Source organism: Neopsephotus bourkii, unplaced genomic scaffold, assembly GCF_033783945.1.
Source record: "Neopsephotus bourkii isolate Nb327-2 ecotype Australia unplaced genomic scaffold, CSIRO-AGI_Nbou_v1 NB_1298, whole genome shotgun sequence".
NCBI classification, from domain to species: domain Eukaryota; kingdom Metazoa; phylum Chordata; class Aves; order Psittaciformes; family Psittacidae; genus Neopsephotus; species Neopsephotus bourkii.
This window is the reverse complement of record NW_026901782.1, coordinates 1,072,248-1,089,113: the sequence shown is the minus strand read 5'-3', so window position 1 is coordinate 1,089,113 and position 16,866 is coordinate 1,072,248. Positions and strand designations below refer to the sequence as shown.

At 42.4% G+C, this 16,866-nt stretch overlaps 1 protein-coding gene across 8 annotated transcripts in view; it reads left to right on the top strand.

The window, feature by feature from the left end:
• The window catches only part of NRG1 (neuregulin 1), a 182,010-nt gene that overhangs the window by 45,499 nt on the left and 119,645 nt on the right, over positions 1-16,866 (top strand). For 5 of the 8 annotated variants that reach the window (XM_061366109.1, XM_061366111.1, XM_061366106.1 and 2 more), the window contains exons 4-5: positions 3,163-3,213; positions 6,113-6,163. The exons of 1 other annotated variant lie outside the window; for it this stretch is intronic. In XM_061366109.1, the coding sequence (XP_061222093.1) occupies positions 3,163-3,213; positions 6,113-6,163 (102 nt within the window). The remainder of the gene's footprint in view (positions 1-3,162; positions 3,214-6,112; positions 6,164-16,866) is intronic. 2 more of the 8 variants (XM_061366114.1, XM_061366115.1) reach the window with 2 other exon arrangements.

Here is a 16,866-nt window from a genome sequence, read left to right as displayed (position 1 = left end):
AGAAACAAAAAATAAGTCAGTTTATCCCAATGTCCTTGACCACATGTGCCTGCATGCCTCTGAAGCCTCAGAATATGACCTTATTCACCTTTTACACACCTACTACCTCCTCCCTCCTCTGCCATCTGTAGGTAGAGTAACTGAGGTCTCAGATACTCCCCTTTTCTCAAGGTGTGTGCTAGCTTGTGTCATTCTTTGTATAATTTGGAATGTGTCACTTGAATGGCACAACTGGGGCTTAAGTACTATATAACTGCCAAAAAGTAAACCTCAGGATGACAGATCTTTTGCAGCTGTCACTACCTGTGTTGTCTGTGGTGTTTGAACCCTTGAGCTCGGTCTGTTATTCCTTTCAGGGTCCTCAGGGTCACCTTCAAGGCCTGAACCAGAACTCATGAGATCAAATCCCTTCAGTTTGCTCAAGCAGGTTTTCTGTGTTAGACCTTTGACAAACTTACTAAGGAAAAGAAAGGCCCGTGGAGGGCTTTTCACAACAGCAGCTGTAGGGGTGTTCAGTTATCCCTGGTGAAAAATTCTCTCCCGAGGAGGAGAACAGGTTGCCCAGGGGGGTTGTGGAGTCTCCTACGTTGGAGATATTCAAGGCCCACCTGGACAAGTTCCTGTGTGATGTACTCTAGGTTACCCTGCTCTTGCAGCGGGGTTGGACCAGATGATCTCTTGAGGTCCCTTCCAACCCTTGGGATTCTGTGATTCTGAGGGTCTCCTGTTTCCCTCAGAGGCATTAGAGAAGAGCTTGTTGCCCAGGCACTGAGTTGTCTCCTCTCAGCAGACCAAAGGAAGATCCCTGGAAGGCTGGATCAAGATACCAAGTCCAGCAAGGTGGTGGATTGCTGAGTCCTGTGGGGGTTGAAGGGTTCCTTCTCCACCTTGGCAGAGGAGACAACAGTAGATGGAGCTGGCCAGTGTACTAAGGAAATGGGTTTGAGAGGCTGCAGCAACCTGTCCCTTAAAGCATCCTCAAATAAGGGGCAGAAATGGATGGAGCATCTGAGGTAGCTGCTCCTCCAGGGAATTTAAACATGCAATGAAGACAGGGCTGCAGGCTGCTGTCTCTGTACCTCACAGCAGCAACTCCAAGTGTCATGACTGGAAAACACTTCCAGCTCTTCCACTTCGGGCAAATATTGAGGCTGCTTATAGAAGGAACCTCTTTCTGCTTCTTAAGTTTAGTTGGCTTGTCACGTGGATCCATGCTGACCTTCTTGGGCAGACTAAAACACCTCTCTTACCCTTGTGGTGTACTGTCCTCAGTAAGCAGCACACACAAACTTTGTGCCTTCCAAATGTTAACATTTACTCGTAATGTTGCTAATGTGAATGTTACTAGCAGGCCTCGGTAATGTGTGACTTTGACATGTTTTCCAAATGTGTTTCTCGGTACATTTCAGGTGTGGGAGACTGGCTGTATTTTCCACCGGTAAGGAAGCTTCCCACCAGCATTCATACTGACATAGCTGGGCTGGGGAGGCAGCAGTAAGAAATGCTCCATCAAGCTTAGTGTAGGCACTAAATTGAACACGTTTTCTTTAACAGTGAAAGAAAAATTTGCTCCAGTTGTGCCAGATGCTGAGCTATGCAGCTGTCAGACCTGTTTTGTCTCCTGTTGCGACTAAGAGAGGTTAATTGCTCTGACAACCCAGATGCACAACAGCAAACTGCCTCTATACTGAAAAAGTGGACCTGAAAGCTGCCTAGCTACAGGCCACTGTGTTCCAGGATCTAGTGCAAAGGTTTCAACCTCAAAATTTTTACTTATAATACTCATTTCCATGCCACACATCACTGGCTATCAAGGAAATGCTGCATAAAATGTTCTCTCACATTAGTGAAATGAAATTGGAACATACTGGCCAGGAAAACAAAGTGTTTGCCAAAGAAAACTGTACCAAAATGGGAAAAATACAAAAGAAGAGCTAGCAAGTAAGAAATTTAAATATAAGCTCAACACTGAAGCTTAATGAGAGGGATGTTGAAGGGAAGATGGCTGGGATGAGTTTTGTCAAGCTTTTGTGGACTCTGAAGACACTGAACAGAGGGCCAACTGATCCAGAATCACAGAGCACAGTAAAAATATTCCTAAATTGTCTTCTACTAAATGTTGTGTGAGGCTTTTTCTAGACTGTGTTTGGCATACCAGAGGATTCGTGGTGTGCCTTCAGGATTCAGGGCAAGACTTCTCTGGCATTTGTGGCCCTCCTCCAGCTGCAGAATTGAAACTTATGCAATGCACCACTATGAAGCTGAAATTGCTTTGAGAACTTGAAGAAGAACAAGACTGATGCATACACCTGAAGAAGGCTTTGTTCACATCTGGTCAATTACACACAGTTGTGGCTTGCGGAGTCAGCAGCACATGGACAGATGGTTGCTGTCATTGGAATGAAGTTTCTGCCTAAACAAAGGCTTCCTACTTTCTGCTTTCTCCCATCTCCTTTCTGCAAGGCACAAGCATGGATCTAAGCACAGCAGCATCGTTCCCCATAGCCATCGTTCCCCATAGCCATCAGCCAGTTCAACAAGTAGGTACAAGCCTATGACACTATGTCGATAGCATTAACGTATCTCTTCAAGACCAGTATGGAAGAGCAACTTTTCTCTTCAGCAAAGCGACTGCTTTATTTCTATTACAGAGAACACAGCAGTCATCTCATGAGGGATAGGGTTTGCATGTGTGCCTTAGAAGATTTCCCTGGAAGTGGCAAGTGACATTATTGGATGTACTTACCAGTAATTCAAGTGATATGAACAGGAACATGTCTTTGCAAAATTTTACTGCCTAGAAACATAAGGAGTGAATACTCACACTGACACCTTCCAGAAGCAGAGCCATCTGCAAGATTTCTCCTGTTGCCACTGATCAGTTATTCCCAGAGGAGAATGAGAGATTGAACAACTGGCTTCTTTCAGAAGAAACAGGCTTTCTTCTTCAGTTCTACTAGTAGACACCCTCATTTCACATGGAAGGAGGGAAACTTTTGCAAGTTGGTGTCTAATTGCAATCTCTGTCTACTGAAGCAGAATTTAAGCTTGCTTCTTTGAGCATCTTTTTTTCTCTTTATCTTACCCATTCTTGGAGCTAAATGCAGTTAGAGGATCACCTGACTCCACATTATAACTTCTGTTGCCTCTTGTGTTTTCCAGAGAGCACCAGCAAGATACCAGTATCAACAGAAGGGACAAAAACCTCTTCACGTAAGTTGAATTAACAGAGTCTTTCTATCCCTTTCTATTTATTTCTTCTTGAAACTACTTCTGCAGTTCTGAAACTGCTCCCTCTTAGCAAGAACAATTTGCCAGCACATCAGTACCTGCACATCACCTTGAATACTGAAGCTACTTCAAGGACTGAAAAATGAATGAAGAAGGGTTGAGCATATTTTTCACTATCCTGGACTTGTATTGAGGATACTAACTTGGCCTGCAGTTACCAGCCTGCAGCAGCCAAAGTGAAAAAGTATTTGATTTGTTAGAAACTGTGTTTTGAAAAAGCACTTGTTACTCCTGTTCTTGTAAATCCTAGCAGCTGCATATGAATTTGCGGAGTGTATAGACATATTGAAGTTTCCTCCAGAAAGTCTGCTGCCTAGACTGCTGTTTCTCAGGGCTCTACATACAATTCCTGACAGCTCGGGAGGGGGCTGTCTGTGAGTGTAGACAGGTAACTCACTGTCAGTATTTTCACCACTTTTGAAGCTGCCTTGGCATTTTAGGAGCCTTCTCCAGATGGTTTCCTTTCAGGCTGGTGGAATTTTGCTTTCAGCGTCCTGACTGTAGTTGCGGATTGCACGCCTCCAGAGTTACTCCTGGAACTGACCCCAGTGAGAAGTCACTTTCATTGTTTTAAACATTATTTTCTATATGGCCACAACACAAGCAGTTGTCTCTACCACTGAGTTTGGCTGAGGGAGCTGTGGTTAGTCGTGTGTAAGCCGACCATCCCAAGGATTTACAAGACGCACATATCCTGTTTGGCAAAGAGGCTGGGGTCCTGCTATCTTTTTTGGGAAAGCTCTCCCTGGCAGAGACAGGTTTTAGTGTGAGATGACAGTGTTTGTAGGCTAGATCAAGGAAAACAGTGTGATTGCCAGATTTTGCATTTAGCATGCCTGCAGCCTTTCCTTTGATGCATCTGCGTGTGTGGCGACCTACTTCTGAAATCTTGGCACTGCTGCCTGACAGAAGAGCCATTGGATGTGCCCATATTCTTTCATGTTCTCAGTGGGGCCTGTCACTGGTGCTTTGCTGGATATGTATGAGACCACATAGCTAATAGCAAGTGTCCTGTAACCATTGGAACCATTTTTGTTCAAAGAAGGTGACATGCTGGTCACCGACTCCACTGGGCTCGCCTTGCTCTCTCCCATATGCAGCAAAAATGCAGTCCCTGCACTTCACTCCCTTCTTTCCCATGAACTAAATTTCTTGTTCTTGAGTGGTCTCTTTCCCTGCTTATGTCGTTTCCAGTGCCTGCTGTTACAGTACTGTTTTCCTCTTTACTGCTATTGTGCCACTAAAGAGGAGGAGGCTGGGATGTTCAAAAAGCTGGCTGCATTCCTGAGCAATCGCTGCACCAGCAGATTTTATGCCAAGTGGCTCATCATGCTGTTGTCCTGAAGGAGAGCAGAAAGCAATACATTCAGTGGCTGACTGTCTCAGGGGGCTCTGAGTAGGTCTTTGCTATGTGGTGGGAGCAGAGACCTGCTCAGGGCCAAACCCAGCCAGGTGCCATTTTTCCCACTGCTCTCACCCAGCCCTGGATCCAGACCATATCAGTTTTCTCTGCCACTACAAGAGTCTCATACTGACCAATAGTATCTGAAGTTTTGGGCACTGCTGATTTTTTTTCCAGTCCTTGCAAATGCAAATAAGTTATTGGTGTGTTACTTCTTTAATTTGAGATAGGCTATTGTGAGATGGTGGTGTTTAAATCTCCAGGAGCTAGGTCTCTTAAGTATTGCTACATTTAGTATCTGGTGATAGGAGGGCAGAGCAGCCTTAGCTTTTAAGTGTGGTTTAACTCTGCCGAAAAGCTGACTCCATTGGGCAACAGATTCATCTTTTCTGCCTGATGTAGCATGTTGTTAAGTATTTCACCACAGAGCATGCAGTATGTCTGACCTGCTACCTAGGATCCCTGGGCTGTTTGCTAGCCACTCTGTTTTCATTCCTCTCCACAGTGGCATGCCACATTACCACCTTAGGCAAAGTGCTCTCTCTGCAAACTCTTCCTTCCAGCTGATAATACTCCTCAAGCACACTCTTGAATTCTTTATTCATGCATGACACTTTTGCTGGATTTCTAAGACAGTGAAAGCCCATGCAGCCACCCAAACGCATGGCCCTGATTTGCTGTGTGCTTTGGGTTCTTATAGCTCAGTAGGTTCAGCTCTAGCTCCAGGCTAGCTTGCTTCTTCCATTTAGCTTTTCTGAGTGCTTCCTTTATGTGATTTGTGTTGAGGTCTGTTTCCTTTAGCTGTCCTACAAGATTATTAGCCATCTTGAGAATGCTGCTTTTTCCTTTCTTTGAAACCACTTTGGCGCTGGTGCTATGTCCCGTTTTCGTCTGGAATGTGTCCTGCTCTCCATTCCAACTCTTTGTAGAGGTGGTGACACTCACGGACCCTCCTCTATTGCAAGCCACAAAGGTCCTTAGCCTTAGATGTGATAGACCTGGAGGCCTGGCTGTCTATTTGGAATCATGTGAGAAGAAGATAAGAAGATAGTGTTTCCTGGGTCAGCATGTGGAGCTTCAAGACCCACTGTTTTCCACTCTCCTCTGATGCCTTCTCAAACAGCTGAAAACTTTGCTCTGTCTTTGCCAGTTTTCTCCTGGCCTTCCCTCCCAGGACCATGGAGCATTTTTGCTGTAATTGATTATTCACAGTGTGCCTAGGACATGCTGTACTGACTTTGAAGTTCTTTCCTTTCTCAAGCTAGCTCATATTTTTCTCTGCTTTGGTGGGTTTCTGATTACTGAAAAAAAAAAAAAAAAAGAAAGCTCTACTGGAGGAAGGTGTGCAGGCTCCTCCAATATAACAGCGTAGCTGTGGCTGTATTCTTACAACTTTGTTGTTACTTGTGTGTGTTGCAGAACCCACGCTTAGGATACAAGCTTCAACAGAAGGAACAAACACTTCCTCCTGTAAGTATACACAAGCTGTTTAAATTATTGCTGGTAAGATCCTCAGGTACATTTCTCACTTCTTAGCTCAGAAAAATATATGCTCCTATCTAAATCTACAGTAAGGGATTGGGAGTCACTGGGAAGAATTCCTGCACTAAAGACGCAGTTGTTATTTGTTGTATATTATAACTCTGAGGGCCATATTCTTTGCAGACTGGGAATATGGAGTGCTAAGCACCTTCCTTCAGGAAGGTCAAAGCTCACATCTGGGCAGGGCAAAGGAGGAGGAAACTCTTACATTGTTTCCTACCTGCAGTTGCCTGCCCTGCCCTCCTCAGGCAATGTATGGCCTCAAACACTGTCCTGCCTCTGCCTGCACAGGTCTTAGCCCTAGGATACCTGAAACATCCTCAGGTCCAGCCATGCCCAGCTGCAGTGCATTTCTTTTCATCCCTGTGCCAGCCGGTGCATGTTAGAGCTTCTTGAGCTCTTTCTCCTGTGACACACTGCCCTCGGGAAGAAGATGGGGAAGATAAGGACACCTTTTTTCGTGTCTCCCCTCACCTGGGACAGAGAACCAGAAACTATTTCCTTTCCTGTAGAAGAGAGGTTATCTCTGTGTTCATCTTGGGAGCACACTGATTGCTGCAGGGGTACCAATGGGGAAGGTGACTCTTTTCTTCCACGTAGTAGTGCTTTCCAGGGAAACATGCTTTACAGCCATAATTCTGTGCACGTTCACCCCTAAGAGCCATCAGGCAGAGCTTTCAACTCTTTACTAGACCCAAATCCGCCATCTTCTATCCTGGTTTTGAGCAGTCCAGGACACTTCACATAATCAAATTAAGCAGGGCTGCAGGAGATAGGGTATTGACCTTCTTCTAAAGCATTAAGTATTGCTGACAGCCAGGAATAGGATGGCAGGTGAGATAGATCAACTGTCCAATCCACCCTGACACTTCCAGTGTTGTTATAAAGTGTGATATATACTCTATAGTGAACTATATATAGATGCCTTTAACTCACATCTAATAGCTTCCTCATGTAGGAGCATGAGGAAGACTGCTCAAAATTGAATTTCTGGACACAGTATTTTGTACATTTTTTATAATTTATATGAGATATAAAAGATTTATTTTTGTAAATTTTCTTCTGATCTATTCATCTGATTACTGTTTTAAGTGGGTATTGAAGGAATTTTAGAAATCTGATAGGTTATTTTAAAAGCCCGAAAAGCTTTCTATCAGCAAAATGAGTTAATGATGGACTTCTTTTTCATCTGATGCATAGCAGCAGGGTAGGCAGGAATAATTCCTGGAGCAATTTAAAACAGTCATTTTTTTCTGTTCTGTACTCAGTTGCATTGATGGAAATCAGGAGTAGTACTAATCTTGTCACTGAAACAAGTACTGGAGAAGAGAAAGTAGTAGTGGATATTGCTGCCTATGCTGGGTAGGAAAGGCACTGCAAAACAGGAGGGAGCCAGCATTTATTGCTAACAGGTGTGAACATCTACTTAGGCTACAGAGCAATGAAGAAATTGAGTCCACGTACTTATTCTGAAGTTGCTTAGAGGTTTTCTTTTCTGAATTTCAGTGGGACATGTCCATTTCACGCTTGTCATTGTCAATCTTGTAACAGATACAGGAGATAAAATAAACTGTTTCCTTCCACTCCTCAGACAATGGCAGACATTTCAGAGAACATGCCAGCACTCACTGTTGGAGAGACACTGGGAAAGACCTGAGAACAACCTAGTGCTTCAGGCTTTCTCCCCTGGTCTTTCGCAAGTGAACAGAAATGTGCCATTCTTTGCTTTCTTGGCGTTCCAGTGACAGACACATTCAAGGACCTAAGAGGTTAAAAAAATATCCTATCTCTCTAGGACACTTCACAACAGTTATACCAAAACAGAAGGTCCCTCTACCCTGTCATGTGCGTATGTACCTACACTCCTCAAAATCCAGAATATTTTGATAGTGTAGTCCTCCATTCTTAAGTAAAGGAGAAAGGAAAGAGTGTGATGTACTCCTAGTTTCACATACAGTGCTAGTGATCCCACTGGATCATCAGTAATCCAATGGAAGAGTAAGCAAATTCAGGCTTTTGTGTCCTGTTTCACAGCATAAGACTTTGTGGCACTGATTGCTAATGATGTCCTGACAGGTAGAAATGCTTCTCACCTTCTCTTCCACCCCAGACCTAGGATTGTTACATATATATTTGTTTTGTACTGTGTGCTATTGAAACCTAAGTTACAACTTCAATTTTCCTTGACAATGGAGCTCTCTGTAACGTAGTTTTTCCTGCTGAATCAAATGAACAACAGCAACTGGAGCCCTGAGTGCTCTCACTACCCAAGACTGCAGAGGCCATTCTGAAGCACCTTAGAAGAATTTGGGGCTGTAAAACATTTTTCCTCCTCTTGTTTCCAGGACTGCAGTGCCCTGAAACAAGTGCTTGCGACCTTACGACTTTCCTCTGTTCAGGAGCTGCAGTAGCAAAAAGTAAATCTGAGACTTCGCCTTGGTGCCTTGGTTTTATGAGTTCAGTCAACTATGCATTCAAGAATAGAGAATGGAAATGTGGTGGGTTTTTCACTTTTCTGGGACTTGTTAAAGGAATCTTGGCTTCCCACCCTCATAAGAAAAAATCACATACATTCTTTAGAAAAGTGGTCCCAAAACTTGCATTATTGTTTGTAAGTTACAGCATAACTGAAAAGAAATTCAAAAGCAATCAGGTTTCCTAGATTAAAGTCATCAGCACTGCATACAGCGTCCTGGTGTAGGTATTCTGCAGTGTCCTGGGTTCATCTGTAACAGTTATTTTTCTCCTTCTTAGTATCTGCTGCAGTGCTGGGTTTTCAGCTTTAGTCTGAGAACAATGCTGATAACTCACTGATGTTTTCAGTTGTTGCTGAACAGTGCTTGCCCTGATCAAGGACTTTTCAGTTTCTTATTCTCTGCCAGTTGGGGAGGGAACAGGAAGCCAGGAGGAAGCAGAGACAGGACACCTGAGCCAAACTAGCCAAAGAGGTATTTCATAACACAGTACATCATGTCCACTATATAAACTGGGGGCAGTTACCTGGAAGGCCCAGATCACGGCTCAGGTCGGGCTGGGTACTGGTCAGTGGATGGTGAGCAAAGCCATTGTACATCGCTTGTGTTCATTGCTTTCTTTTCCTTTTCCTCTTTTAGTTTCATATTATTTTCCCTTGTTATTTCCCTTATCACTATTATTATTGGTGGTAGCAGTAGTGATTTGTGTTATACCTTACTTACTAAACTGTTCTTATCTCAACCCGTGGGAGCTACGTAATTTTGATTCTCCTCCCCATCCCTTCAGGAGCGGGCAGAAGGGGAGAAAGGGAAGAGTGAATTAGCGGCTGAGTGATTCTGAGTTACTGGCTGGTCTTAAACTATGACATGCAGAAACATTTGTATAGTGCAAGAGGGAAAAGAGAGAATGCGGTGGGATACAGACTGTTTACAATGACAGCATGCGAACCATCTCCAACAGAGAACCAGTATGCAGACCAGTAGTGATGTGGTACTTCAGCTTCCTGTATCTATGGACAGTAACAGTTTGGAAACCCATGCTCTGGGGGCTAAACTGCATCAAAAGTTGAACAGTTGTAGAAAATGAAGGCGTATAAAATGGCCACTGCCTGTGGGAGTGTGTTTCAAACTCCATCAAAGACAGAAACATTCGCTTAGTTTCACCTTGCAGCATTACTTTCATGTCCTTATTTATGCTGCCCACTAAGGGCTGCTCCATAAAATGTCTTGTAAAGCAAAAAGCCAGGGCATATGATGTACTCAGTATTTCAGACCTGGTTGTCTTACACTGGGATTATCAGTTCAGATTCTTCTGCTTGCACAAGAAGGTGAGCTAGAAACCATGGTACTGAATGTGCTTGGAGCATATTCTCTGCACCATGCATGCTCTTTCCACCATCTGTCAAGCTGATATGATGCCCAACAGGAGGCAGGAGTGTGGACAAAGACCAGGTAGAAGGCTGACCCCAGCCTGCTTATTGCTTCTTTTTCAGAAGAGTACAGAGCAGGTTTGGCTAGTTTTTGGGTGGAGGGAAAGACGCAGCACGGGTCATCTGTCCTATAGATGGCTCTGATCTAATTTCCCACAGACTTTCATGCTGGCCTGTAATACCTGCACAGATATTTTAAAAAGAAAGACTATTTGGAAAAGAAACGTGTCAGGTTGGACTGCTCTTTTCTTCTCTCTGGAATTAGCAACTTGCAAGCACCAAGCCTGGCAGAGAGAGGCGCCTGGCACAGCGAGGCACCTCCCTAACGCTTCGTCTGCTTGTGGTGTGGTAACAGATTACAAACTGCATACTAAATGGAGACCAGATACACCACATAGAAATGAGATATGCAAAGACTTTTTGCCTGCCACATTTTCTCAAGTACAATACTGAGATGTTTTGATAAAAATGTTCCATGCTGAGCCAGTAAAATCATCTATGACAGTGTTAGGGCCATTGGTTTATAGAATATTTTTAACAGGAACATTTTTGCATATATGAGGCAAACAGCTGGCCAGTACATCATCTGTATCCTAAAATCTTAACAAGCAAGTTTTCTTGATCTCCTAAAGTGAATCTAGTCTTCCTTGATCTCCTAAAGTGAATCTAGTCCTCCTCCCTGTATTTACGTAGTACCCAACAGTAGTTCACTTTCAAAAACTACAGATTTTGCCTAAGAATCATAAAAATCTGAATCAGTGTGCATGGAAGACAGAAAGTTTGGGTCCCAAATGATACAGGTTTTATGTGGGTGTTCCTTCTGCCTTCAGGATACTTAACCAAACCTCTAAAGAGCTGATTTTTTTGTTATTTCAAGCAATTGTTTAAAGGGTTGTCTTGATTGGCAAGAAGTTCATGGACCACTTAAGTTGTCTGACGTCTAGAATTTTTGGAATTTTGGATGTTTGGATAAAAGTCAAAAAACATTTGGAATTTTATCCAAAATTTATTCCAAAAATGTTTGGAATTTTAGTTAGATGTCTTTATTTTTTTAGAAGTTATTACTCTTGCACAGGTACCTACAGGAGCATGTTTGTCTTTCATGTTTAGCCCAAACATGTGGAATCAAGAAAATGCAGGTAAAGACTGAAACTCCACTGTAAACTACAGCTCTTTTAAGAGACAGTGTGATTTGGTGACCAGATATCTTGCAGGATAGCATAATATAGTACATACAGAGTTTCTGCTTTAATTCAGTTTACTCTGTTTTGTTGGCTTTATTTTATTCTGAATTTGACAGATACTAGTTTCTAATATTCCCTTTACAATGGACAAACAAAAAAGATGGGCAATGCTGCAGCACAGTGTAAGGATCAGAAAAAATACAGGGAATACTGCCTAACCTTTGAACATGTGTTTAACTTCCTTCATCCCCAAAAGGCTACACAGTTTTGCCAGAAAACCTAAATACACTGGTAGCATCTCAGTAACTTCTGGAATGCAGCTATGTTCGGGTGAAAGATTACAATTGTTTTAGGAGAGTCTAGCAACAGAGGAGAGTCACTTGAACAAGTTGGGAAGAGGAGAATACTGTAATCAATTGAAAAAGCTGAAGGAATTCAGATGTTGAAGGCAATTACTCAGGTTGCACATATGCTAGTACAGCTGGATTCCCAGCTCCTGCTCTTGTAATAAGTCAGTCTGACATCTTCAACTGTGACCATTTAACTCATCTGTTCCACAGCCTTGAGAGGCTGCTTCTATAAGAGAGCGATATACCTGATGCCTTGGTGGGACAGTGGGTCAGAGGAAAACACTACACCATTTGATGCATTTTCTTAATTATTTCGGTTGTTTTATTCTTCTGAATAATCATCTCTGGATAAAAGTATTTGCTTTGTTCTAAGAGCACAGTGAGTGAAGAAGGGCAAGGTTGGATAACTAGTTCTTGTTTAATACAAAATGAGTTTCAGCCTCCTGGTTAGTAAAATTTTACTGACAGCAGAGATGAAGACAAGTGAAGATCCCCTGCTAAAAAGCAGCACAGTGTTTTAGCTTTTACAGTTTCTTTCTCCACTGTAACTCTAATCACAGTAGGCAATGCAGTGGTAATCTCAGTACCCTACGATTTGATCTGGCATGGCAAATCTCGTTTTCTATGTTTAAATTTCACAGATATGACAAACTTATGTGCATATAAGAATAAATCTATAAGGCTATCAATTGTCCCAGAATTTGTATATGATGAGGCAATAGTGGTTTATGTATAAATATGCATGTATACATAGGTTTAGAAAGTATCTACATGTAAGTGTGAAGGAAATAGTCTGGATCTGTTTATGTCACGTTGCGCTTCCTAAGGTCATGGATTACACCACAAAAGCAGTGCCAGCAGTCTACTCTGCTGCCATACAAGTCACAAAAGCTACTTCAAGTGTTCCTGTGTTTGTAATATTTCTGAAATAATTTCACAGACACACCTCCCACTGCCGTTTAAAAAACTCAGTGTGTCCTCATTGATGAAGTGGGGCGCACCCTCATAACAGGGTAGCTGGCCAAAAGCCACATTGTTAACTGCTGCCTTAGCTGAGTCTCAGACATGGGGCACTGCAGGTTTCATCTTTAGGTTTCCTCAGGATCCCTGAGTATGTCAGGAACTCTGCTTCTGAGACCTTGTTAGTCATAAGGAAACTTGGCTTCAAGACACTGCTGGTAAGGCCTGGCTTCTTAGAGGGTCTTCCAGAGGGTCTAATCATGGCAAAACCTTTTCTAACAGAGCATTAATTTATGCCTTCCTGACTTCTCCCCACTATGCTGAAGTGATACGTACTACATGCCCACCTAAGACATCATCTTTTTGATTTGCCAGCATAGCCTATGCTATACGGGAGGACATGAGCTCCTGTAGCACAGGGATATGTTTATGGTCTGGCCTTGGTGTTTTGATTGTTGTGATTTCCATGAGGAGAAGTCCCTGGTGCTGTCAGTGTGACAAAACCAGCTCAAGGGCTCATGTTCCCTGCTGCCTATATTCTTTCCAGATAGCAATTATGAACGTACTTTGTGGTATTGAATCAGCCTTCTGAAAATCTTCTCTCTTCCATGTAATTTTTGAGGCATCAGGGTAGTTCCTACGGAATAAAGGTACATGACAGGCAGTGACACTACTTGGGCAAAGACCTGTGAACAACATGGAATACATGACCTTTACAGAAGCACACATCACCTATTTCAAGCATTCTGGCAAATCAAAATATGTCATTAACCATGCTGAAATTAAGAATGGCAGTGCTTTGTACAAAAACATAAAGGAACCAAAGAGCTCAGAGCACGTGTGAAAAAAGAATGGTACAACAGACAAAATTTATGAATATGAGCATGTGTACAGAATAATATTTGTTTCTTAATGCAAGGGAATTAGCAGCTTATCTCTATAGCCCAGAAATTCTGTCTCCTTGTCTTCTACCTATTGTCCCAATACCAACTTATCCCCAAAGAGATTTTGCCCTGAGGCACCGTGTTAACACCTGGTGTTCTGAGACTCACAATGCAAGGTCCTTTGTGTTCCGCTGAGGCTCCGTCCTTGTTTGTGGAGGGGATGGTTCTGTTTAAGCTTTGGTAGGAAAGATCCAACAAAGAGGAAAGTCCTAATGGGAATCTGAGTTTCAAAATCTGAATTACTCCAGCATGCCTAGCAGTTTTCTAGGCTCTCTTTGACACAGAGGCACAGAGAACTAGCTTTCTTAGATGGTGTGTTCTGGGCTTTTTTATTCCAGAGGGACGTCTTAGGCTGCATCAGCTGTAAATAGAGATACACTGTGGAATAGCAGGGCCCTGGTCCATGAAGGGTTGTTTCAAGTTTGCGGTCTGGCAGTAGAAGTCTGTGACGAAGCAGAAACACAAAATGAATGAAAACCAAAGAAGTCGAGACTGAGTTCAATGCTTTATTTTCATGCTGAGCTTCCAATTCAGGCAGCTCTGGTCAACCACAAAAGTCAGATGCTGTTTTCTAGGGAGAAGGAACAAAATTTCTTAGAGAGCAATAGGAAGCTTCCTGTGTTGCTTAGGAAGCAATAGGGAAAGTTATCTGTCTGCTTTCCTAGGCTTTTTATATTTTTGAGCAAGAATCCGGGGAGTCCCTACTACTTTAATAACTGGACGTGTCTCAGTATTTGATTGGATCTGTTTATGGAAGATGAGAGCAGATAAAAGCTGAACAGAAAATCATACCGTTATCTTCAGTATAACTAGTTAAATGTATGGCTTTGAGTAAGTTTCCATTAGTTTAAGAATAAGCCCATGATAAATAACTTTTATACTACTTAAAAAATGCAAACTGCATGACAGAAGTTATATTTCAAAAGCTGTAAGCAGAGCACTGTATACATAAAGGTGATCTTTTCTTAAATGCACGGCTTTGAAAAGCCACCACTGTGTCTCCTCATTAGCTTCTTCAAAAACACAGTGGCATGCCATGGCTGAGACTCAATTTAGATTATGACAGTTCCTACCAAGTAAATTAAAAACAATACTCTGCCTTTACATTCCTATTCTAGCAGTACTGTAACAGTGCAGTGGGAGCCAAGCTAAACCCTCAGGAAGAAATTACCACTGCTTCCTTCATGTTCACATCTCTTCTAAATTGCCTTTTGGTAACCTCTCCTAATTGGATGCAAAATGGGAAAGTTATATCTCCTGTGACTTTCATTATCAAAATGTTCTTGCAGGTTCCTAATGGTTTCTGTTTTTCTTGACATTTTTGCCCTGTACAGAGAGGAGAAGGAATCAGTGTAGTCACTGCAGCAATTAAAGAGCAGCTTTTTACAATCTGAAGTTCCTTCTAGGTGTGCTTCTTCTCAAATATTTAACAATAGTCAGCAAGTCAGTAATTTTGAGTCGACATCTGCAGTAGCAAGAAGTTGCATGGCAAGAATACCCCATTCTGGTTTTTACTTTAAAATGAAGCTATGCCCTGCAGCGATTGTCCTTTCTGAAACATGTCTGATGAATGTCAGTATTTTCTTTCAGTGAATATATACATACATAAAGGCTCTTGCGTTTCTTCACAATATTTTCTTCTCCAGACGGCCCACTCTTCATGCTAGTCATTTCAACTTTGTTATGGATGTAGAGAGCTCATAGAACTTACCAGCAGTTTTATTTATCACAGTATCCAGCTGTCAGAGATCTTCTGGCAAAATAATTCCAAATTTTCCCATCTACACAAATCTGCTTTTTGCAAAGGAGAAAATTTTTCACAGCCCTCCAATTTCCAAACTACATCAATCCTGTTGCAAGCTTAAATAGCATGGGGCATTTCTAATTTATGATGGATGATCATAAAGGGTAAACCTAGGGTGGTAAGTGGAGTGAAGCTGAGGAGTGAGTGGGAATGCTAGAGCAGTGTTCACCCATTTCATCGTTAACATGCTTTCTTGTGTCATTCTGGCGCATGTCAACTACAAATTCCCAGACACCTAAGCACAGTACAAAGAATAAAGTGTATCAAGACCTTTCCCAAGGAGGCAGCACAGGTTCTACCCTACCAGTCTGATTCCTGTCACCCTAAGCAAGTCCTCCTACATCTCAACAGACACTGCAACCCCCAAACACTCCCACATGCCTTTATACCATACCAGAGAAAATTCATCATAAAGCCATATTAAAGCCATAAAAACACTGCCTGGGTGGGGTAAGACACAACCTTCCCAGAATTTAGGCACCGGGAACTGGAAAAAGCATACAGGTAAATTATTTTTAATGAAGGGCAAAGTCACAGTTAAATGGTCTGTGGGGTGGATGTAGTCTAGCTATTACACTTGTCCTTGGACTGACAGCATGATCGCTTTGCTACTGAGCAGTGTAGGTACATTTGAGCTGTCAGACCAGCTATCCCACCCAAGCCTTCCCTACCATAATGTACTTGGGGGACACGGAACAGCTGGCATTACACCTCAGCCTTCCTGAATTTAGCAGCCATGGTTGAGATGACATAACACATATTACACTCCAATCCCAAGCCAACAGAGGAGACAACTGTCTTTTCCAGCCCTGAGCATTTGGCTTTTTTGTTTGTTCATTTGTTTCTGTTCTGCTTATTCAGCACAGAAAAGCTTCTTGCTCCAGAGCTATAAATGTTCAGAACTGATGTTGAGTCAGGAAGGATTTGACTGGACACAGCTCTGCAGCTTGAAGCATTTACAAACACCATGTACCACTGAGCTTACCTTAAAGTTTAGCATTTATACACAGGGTGGTAATAGCCCTTCAGAAGTCAATTCGGTCATTACTTTCTCGAGGTTTATAAAGTGAAATCTGAACTTTACTACTGATATTTTTCTGGTAATATTCACAATGACCTGAAATATGGTTCTTAATAACACAATCAAGCATCTGACAGATATTTAGATGAGCTTTCCAGAATTTCAGCAGGTTTACTAAGGAGTATTAAGGCAATGGTTGCTTTTTTTTTTGAAAAAGGATAAGCCAGACCCCAGAGAAGAAATATGAGGGCATTTTTTGAATAATGTCTGTTTTTCAGGCAGATATCTAGCTGTGAAAGTCACAGAGGTAGCTGTACATTGTAGAATGCTACTCATTAGATCTACTGCTGCCAATTGTGGCACAAATTGTCAGTGGCAGACTTTTTTCTGGTCTTCTCAAATTAGAAGTGAGCTAGCCACACGCAATGCTTTCATTTGTTTAAAATGTCTGTGTTTTTAGGTAG